This window comes from Piliocolobus tephrosceles, chromosome 1 (assembly GCF_002776525.5).
Source record: "Piliocolobus tephrosceles isolate RC106 chromosome 1, ASM277652v3, whole genome shotgun sequence".
NCBI classification, from domain to species: domain Eukaryota; kingdom Metazoa; phylum Chordata; class Mammalia; order Primates; family Cercopithecidae; genus Piliocolobus; species Piliocolobus tephrosceles.
Genome location: NC_045434.1, coordinates 190,343,737 through 190,351,794, shown reverse-complemented (window position 1 = coordinate 190,351,794; position 8,058 = coordinate 190,343,737). Strand labels below are relative to the sequence as shown.

The 8,058-nt window shown below is 50.5% G+C and overlaps 1 protein-coding gene across 1 annotated transcript in view; it reads right to left on the bottom strand.

Annotated features, from left to right (window-relative positions):
- Positions 1 to 8,058, bottom strand: part of BSDC1 (BSD domain containing 1) — a 21,449-nt gene that overhangs the window by 10,233 nt on the left and 3,158 nt on the right. The window contains exons 2-6 of the mRNA XM_026457186.1: positions 7,113 to 7,167; positions 4,361 to 4,476; positions 3,854 to 3,922; positions 3,609 to 3,687; positions 1,895 to 2,374 (exon numbers count right to left, since the gene is read on the bottom strand). Of these exons, the coding sequence (XP_026312971.1) occupies positions 1,895 to 2,374; positions 3,609 to 3,687; positions 3,854 to 3,922; positions 4,361 to 4,476; positions 7,113 to 7,167 (799 nt within the window). The remainder of the gene's footprint in view (positions 1 to 1,894; positions 2,375 to 3,608; positions 3,688 to 3,853; positions 3,923 to 4,360; positions 4,477 to 7,112; positions 7,168 to 8,058) is intronic.

Genomic DNA, 8,058 nt, shown 5'->3' with positions numbered 1-8,058 from the left:
CCCGCCACCTCACCCGGCTAGTTTTTTGTATTTTTTTTTAGTAGAGATGGGGTTTCACTGTGTTAGCCAGGATGGTCTCAAACTCCTGACCTCGTGATCCACCCGTCTCGGCCTCCCAAAGTGCTGGGATTACAGGCTTGAGCCACCGCGCCCGGCCCACTCAGTGTCTCATAAAGAACAGGCAGGAGCTTGGGCCGGGCGCAGTGGTTCACACCTGTAATCCCAGCACTTTGGAAGGCCAAGGCGGGCAGATCATAAGGTGAGGAGATCAATACCATCCTGGCTAACACAATGAAACCCTGTCTCTACTAAAAATACAAAAAATTAGCTGGGCGTGGCAGCATGTGCCTGTAGTCCCAGCTACTCGGGAGGCTAAGCCAGAAGAATGGAGTGAACCCGGTAGGCGGAGGTTGCAGTGAGCCGAGATTGCGCCACTGCACTCCAGCCTGGGCGACACGAGTGAGACTCCACCTCAAAAAAACAAAACAAAACCAGATAGGAGCCCAGTGGATGACCTCACTGATCAGTCAGAAGGGAGGCACTGGGTTAGAGACTGGAAACTCCATGGTTTCCATCAGGGAATAGGTTAGAGGTGAGGTGGGGTTCATTTCCCATTCACTGTGGCAAACCAGTCCCTTACTGTGCCAGCAGGCCAGGCCTTACCTGCTGGGCAAGCTTTGTGGCTGTGGCTGGTGCTGAGTGTTAGCAAAGACAGGAGGATGCGTGTGTGAAGTGTGCAGGTGGTGGGGGGACTGGGAGGGGGGCAGTTCTTAGTGATAATCAGCCATACCTGAAGTGGTATTTTGGATGTGGTAAAAAGGCTGACACCAAGTCTATCCTTGTCCTTTAATTCCTGCAGTTACAGAGGTTGCTCTTTGACATAAACTCAGAGTCTCCAGTCTAAAATTCCATTATACAGATAAGAAACTAAAGCTCCATTACTCAAGCTGGGTCACTGTAAGTTCACGGATGTTCATTTTATTCTTCTTTAAACTGCACGTATGAGTTTTGTTTATATATTTCATAATAATAAAGGCCTGGGGAAGCTGAATGACTTTCCTAAGGCTACACACGACGAAGACCCTTTAACATCAATGTCACTGGGATTCCCAAGCCAGGGTAAGGTTAAATTGTCCAAAAAGACAGAAACTGGCACAGTGTGCTAGTTAAGGGCATGGGCTTGGAGTCAGACAGCCCTGGGTCTGAATGTGGGCCTCCTGGCCATGTGAACTTGGGTGTTACCTAATATTTTTGGGCCTCACTTTTTTCATCTGTAAAATGAGGACAGTAATACTGAGAAATTAAGTGCCATATAACATATTTAGCATGGGATCTAGCATCAAACTTGTTTTGTTGACTCTTAAGATGCCAACAATTGTAAGATGCATTCTTATTTCAGAGTTTAATGTGCAACTTAGAATGAAACATGTTAGCAAATAGTCAATATATAGCAGCTGTCATCATTATTGAAAATGAAAAAAATCTGCTCATAGTATCCTAAAAAGGGACAGGGAGACAAATCTGCCTTGGGAGGTGGCCCTGACCCCACACAACAATGGGCTTAGACCTCCAGACCTACCTTTTTTTTTTTTTTTTATTTTATTTTTTGAGACAGAGTTTCGCTCTTCTTGCCCAGGCTGGAGTGCAATGGCGTGATCTCGGCTCACTGCAACCTCTGCCTCCTGGCTTCAAGCGATTCTCCTGACCCAGACTCCCCTGTAGCTGGGATTACAGGCATGCGCCACCACGCCCAGCTAATTTTGTACTTAGAGACAGGGTTTCTCCATGTCGATTAGGCTGGTCTCAAACTCCCAACCTCAGGTGATTCGCCCACCTCGGCCTCCCAAAGTGCTGGGATTACAGGCATGAGCCACCACTCCCAGCCCAGACCTACCTTTCTTTCCATTGTTGGAGGGTGTAGACTTCCCACTGTCCGAGTTCAGCTCAAACACCCGTAAGTCTGTGGGAGCCTCCTCCCTCAGAGTCTCTACTCTGGCTGGAGGCCTGGGTTCTGGGCCGCTGGGGTGGCCAGCAGGGGTTAGGGGCTTGGAGTGAATAGGGGGTGGGGGTCCAGTCTCGCCCACATCCACAGCCAGGCCCTGTTCCTCCAAAGATGCCTCTAGCAGCTTTTGGGACAGGTCCTTGGGCAGCACTGGTGCCTCAGTTGCAGCGGCCAGGTTGGCAATCTGTGTCACAAGGGAGACGCTCTCGCTGCTCTCTGATGGAGTCACCTCTGCTGGGGGCTCAACTGAGGTCACCAGATTCTCTTCACAGGGGCTCTGGGGGCCAGGTCCTCCTTCAGGGAATGTAGAAGTTTTGGTCACAGGAACCTTTGCCTCTTTTGGAGATGCGGGTGAAATGCCCATGAGCTCCTCTGTAGAGAGAGAAAGGGAGGGGCAAGAGGGAAATGTACCCTGGCCAGCCCTAAGACAACCTTGGAGCTCTCTGGTTCCTGCCAAAGTTTACTCTGATCAACTCAAGCCGGGCATGGTGGCTCACGCCTGTAATCCCAGCACTGTGGGAGAACGAGGCGGGTGGATCACCTGAGGTCAGAAGTTTTTGAGACCAGCCTGGCCAACATGGTGAAACCCTGTCTCTACTAAAAATACAAAAATATTAGCTGAGTGTGGTGGCACATGCCTATAATCCCAGCTACTCAGGAGGCTGAGGCAAGAGTAACGCTTAAACCCAGGAGGCGGTGGTTGCAATGGGCCGAGATTGCACCACTGCACTCCAGTCTGGATGACAGAGCGAGACTCTGTCTCAAAACGAAAAAAAAAAAAAAAAAAAGACTCAATAGTGTCATTTAGCTCTCCCCTTTGCCATCACAATGCTTCTGCAGACACTCCCTGCTAGTCAAAGTCCTGCTCAGCCCTGGGGCTTAATGCCTGGTGGGCTTCCAGCAATGCAGTTCAAGGGGCTGTTATAGATTAGAAAGCCAAGGCTCAGAAGTGAGTCAGTTTTGGGTTCAGGTTGGGCTCTGCTACATCCTAGGTGTATGATTGGGCAAGCCACCTAACTTTTACTCTTAACTTACTTTTATCCTTAAAAGGGGTAATAGGGTTGTGGTAAGGACTCTGTGTAAAGCTCTTCGTGCAGCCTGGACATATGGTGTAAACGCTTAAGAAATGCATTAATATTATATCATCCAGAAGGCTCCAACGTGCTGTTATAAACTGAGCTACAGGTAGAGGAAGCTCAGCTCCCTCCCTAACTCAGTGGTTCCCAAACCAGCTTGGGCATTAATATTATCAGGGAGCTTGTTTAAAATACATGTCTGGCCGCTTCTTTACAGTCTTCTTTAGAAGGTGGGGAAGGGAATCTGGATTTTCAAGAAGTTCCCCAGTGACTAGGCAGCAGCTGGTTCATGGGCTGGCAGGGGAATCTACACCAACTGACACACGGGACTTCTGTAGCTAAATCGGAATTCCACTAGCCTTGTTCAATATCCCCTTGTTAGCTCCGCCTATCCTCAGCACATACAATATGCTCATTCCCTACTCTTCCCTGATGGGCTCCAAGTCTCTCCAGGCTTCAGAAAGCATGGCCCAGCCCAGAGTGTCTCGCACAGATGTGTCACTTGCCCTTCACCTCTCAACGCCTCTTACCTTCCTCCTCCTCCCAGCCAGGCTCTTCAGAGATGCTCTGTTCTGCCCGCTGCTTCAGGGCGTCCCTCCGGGCCTGCTCCTGAATGTGGGGGAGCAGATGGACACAGGCAGTCAGGGCACCCTCTTCCCAGATCCTGGTCCTGATCCCACAACTCTTGGCACCCTGTATCCCTTTCTTCTCTCAATAAATCCAGCCTGCTTCCCCCAGGGTTGAGTGGGGACCTCCCCAGGCTAGACCAGCGTACCTGCTCTAGCTGATGGACTTTATAGAAATACCGATGCCAGAATTCTGAATGGGAAACAGCTGCTGGAACCTGGAGGAAGGGGAAAATGGAGGTGAGACTTTGGGAGTATTTGTGTGGGGTCTGTGTCCCCAGCCTTATCAGTCTATTCCCAGCAAGTCTGGATATCAGACCCAGTAAGTGGCTTAGCAGTGATAGAGCACTTCCACCCCGACCAAAGTTTCGGCCAGATCCACCTTCCTAGTCCGGGTTAGCCAAGGAGGGAGAAAAGAACTCCCATCAGGCTTTGCTGGCCCTTCCATTTCTCACCATTCTGTGATTGCCAGAAGCCTGGCAAACCAGCTTCACCCATGTGAGTTCTTGGCTCAGGACATGGCTGGTCTGGCTCTACGGAGCCTCCCAGTGCTCTCTCCGAGCCAGATGATGCCACAGTGACTCTGAACATGTCCCTCCCACCTCCCAACACCTCAAGCCTGGAGCTGGCTGAGGCCCTGCAGACTGGGCCCTCACCATCTTGGTGTAGAGGGCCCGGATAGAGGGGCTGCCTACAAGGAGCTCTGAGATCTCCCCCTTCTTCTCCTCCAAGCAGAACTGGGAAAGCCAGGCATCAAACAATTCCGGGGGCCCTGCAGAGGGACAGATGCTGATGGTCAGTTCCCTTGGTCTGGGGAAAGAACACTGGGCCTACAGAATATACCTAAGGCTGGACATGGAAAATGAAGAAAGCTTGTGTGTTCAAAGCCACTTAGCCAAGGGTAGGGGGTCAGGCAGGGTGAAGGGGTGGGTGTGGCACCTGAGTGATCTCTAGAAGGGGCTGCAGTCTCCATTTTCTCATATCCCTGCTCGCTTTTTAGCCCATGGCACCTGGCTATTGAATCTCCTCGTCTCTGAAACAGCTGTTCTTAGATCACATGACCCCAGCTGCCAGAGCCAACATCTATTTCTCTGTCTTCCCTCCTGTGACCATCTCTGACTCTGGGGGCCATTGCCTTCCTCCTGAAGCCCTTGTCTCTCCTGGTTTCTCACTCCTTTGTTATTTTCCTCCACTTCTCTGGTTGGTCCATTTGAGTCTCTGTGGGTTTTTCGTTTTCCTTTCCTTTCCATCTCTCTCTGGCTTTTTTCCCCCCAAAATAATTGCCACTAAACCACAAGTTTCAACCTCATCCTCCCACTGTGTCTCTCTGCAGCCCAGGCTACTCTCTTGGCCCCAGATCCAGAGGTCCAGGTACCCCCGATACTTCTACCTGCAAACACACCATGCGCTCATTTTCCTTCCCACCTGGTTATCTGACAGGGTTATCCAACCTGGGGGCCATCCTATCTCCTCCCTTATCCAATCACTCTGGATCACACTTCCTCAGTTGTCTCTTTTTTATTTTTTAGAGATAGAGTCTTGCTCTGTCACCAGACTGGAGTGCAGTGGCACAACTGTGGCTCACTGCAACCTTGAATTTCTGGGCCCAAGTGATCCTCCTGCCTCAACCTTCCAAATAGCTGAGGCTACAGGCACACCATCACGCCTGGCTAACTTGTGTCTTTTATATGCACACTGTCCTCTCCATGCCACCTGACTCTTCCTAGGTTCTGGCCTTACCTCTGACACGGGATTCCTACCTAGCCTCCTAACTGGTCTTCCTGTCTTCTGTCTTCCTATTTCATTCTTTACAATGCTGCCCCAAGGGCTGCTTTACAAAATGCAAACTCTGATCACCCCAGGCCTCAAAAACTTTCATTGGTTCTCTATGGGAGGGCTTTTTAAGCTGGAGTCCAAGATGGCTTCAAAGGGTCAAATTCCCATATTGCACAAAAAGTTTTGTGGAGAGAGGGCTTGTCATTTTCAATAGATTTTTAAAGGCCTTTGTGACTAAAGAGAAGTCTAGAGCTACTACTGTGAGCCTTTTAGGCCAAAATTCCAACTGCCTGGTCTGGCACACCAAGCCCTTCACAACCTGGCTCCCATGAGCTGCTCTCATTGCCTTCACTTCCTCATACGCACCCTTTAACCTAGCGTTACTAAAAGGTGGGGTGCTCCCTGCTCTCTCTCCCAGCAATCTTTGCCTGAATGCCCTTCCCCACTTCTCATAGTGAAGCTAGTTGATGTCTCATTTAACCTTAAAACTCCAACTCCGTCCAGGCGCGGTGGCTCATGCCTGTAATCCCTGCACTTTGGGAGGCCGAGGTGGGTGGATCACCTGAGGTCAGGAGTTCGAGACCAGCCTAATCAATGCGGTGAAACCCCGTCTCTACTAAAATTACAAAAATCAGCCGGACACAGTGGCAGGCACCTGTAAGCCCAGCTACTCGGGAGGTTGAGTCAAGAGAACTGCCAGGGCCAGGCGTGGTGGCTCAAGCCTGTAATCCCAGCACTTTGGGAGGCCGAGACGGGCGGATCACGAGGTCAGGAGATCGAGACCATCCTGGCTAACACGGTGAAACCCCGTCTCTACTAAAAAAAAAAAAACTAGCTGGGCGTGGTGGCAGGCGCCTGTAGTCCCAGCTACTCGGAGGCTGAGGCAGGAGAATGGCGTAAACGCGGAAGGCGGAGCTTGCAGTGAGCTGAGATCCGGCCCCTGCACTCCAGCCTGGGCGATAAAGCGAGACTCTGTCTCAAAAAAAGAGAACTGCTAGAACCCGGGAGGTAGAGGTTGCAGTGAGCCGAGATCGCGCCATTGCACTCCAGCCTTGGGCGACAAAGTGAGACTCCATCTCAAAAACAAACAAACAAAACCCAACTCCAGCATCACTTGCTTGGTTCCCAGACCAGGAAAGGTGCCATTCCTCTGGGGTCCCACTGCCCCGCTGCTCTGTAGGAGCAGTCATGCTGCTCTCTAGTATCTCTACTTTATTCACTGTTTCTGCTTTCTCCCTCTTAACCACTAGTTCCTGGAGGGCTGGACTAGGTGGAGGGTTTGGCTCATTTCTGATCTCCAGTTTCCATCATGGGGTTTGCTGCATGGCAGGGGCTTAGCCAACACGAGCTGAAGAGAAGGCAAGTGAGGCAGCAGGGCTGGGAGGGAGGCTGAGCTGAGGATGAGGGATGAGAGGGGCCAAGTCCCTGCAGGGTGGGCAGGACAGCTCAAGTTCAGGAAAGAAAAGAGAACATCAATCCACCCCACCCAGTATAAGGTACACACTAGTCTCACTCTGGTCCCCCTACATAGCGGGTGCCCGGCCTCTGCTACCTGAGACAAACAGGGCCTACAACCAGACCCCCTTAGTCTACTTGCCCTACAAGCCCACCCCCTCACTGCTACCCTCTCACCATCTGGTTCATTGCAGTAGGTTGCTGGGTCCGACTGCAGGCTATAGAGGCGAGCCTGTAAGAAACAGAGAAGAGGAAACAGAAATCCTGAGATGCTGGGCATAGAAAGCACCCTTTCTCTGCCAGGATACTCAGTCAACCACAACCCAGCTTCTCCCTTGTTGGCTGGGATACCCCCAGGGCACTTGTTAATTAGCACTGTGGCACAGTGGAGCACTAGGCTGGGCATCCAAAACTGGGGTTCCCAGAAAAATGGCCTTTCACCCAGTATTCTACCCCAGGAGCTAAGACAATACATTATAAGCAGGCTACAAAATTGTGTAAAATGCTTTGTAGTAGTGAAATTTGAAAAATGTTAGTGTCAATATATTAATAAAGTCAAAATTTAGGGACAAATTTTAAAATAACACAATTTCCCTCCAATTAAAACCATTCAAGAATTTATTAATTGTATAGCCAGTCTCTACCAAGTTACGTTCTCACTGGGACCACAGGGTGGCAAACTTAGCTGGCAAAGACCAAGTCCACCTTTCTTCCTCAGTACTACAGGAAGCATGGGCTGTCTGTACATGGTTTTGGTGACAATTCACTGTCATTATAGCTCAAAATCTTATCAAACATTTTCACAATTCCACTCACATGTTCACTAAGTGGTGGTGCTAATACTACTGCTAAAACACATACTTGAAAAATCAGTACTTTTGGAACAGTTCAACGTGGGCTGGGTGCGGTAGCTCATGCCTGTAATCCCAGCCCTCTGGGAGGCCAAGGTGGGTGGATTGCTGGAGATCTGGAGTTCAAAACCAGCCTGGCCAACATGGTGAAACCCCGTCTCTACTAAAAATGCAAAAATTAGCCGGGCATGGCGGTGCATGCCTGTAAACCCAGCTACTCAGGACGCCGAGGCAGGAGAATCACTTGAACCCAGGAGGTGGAGGTTGCAGTG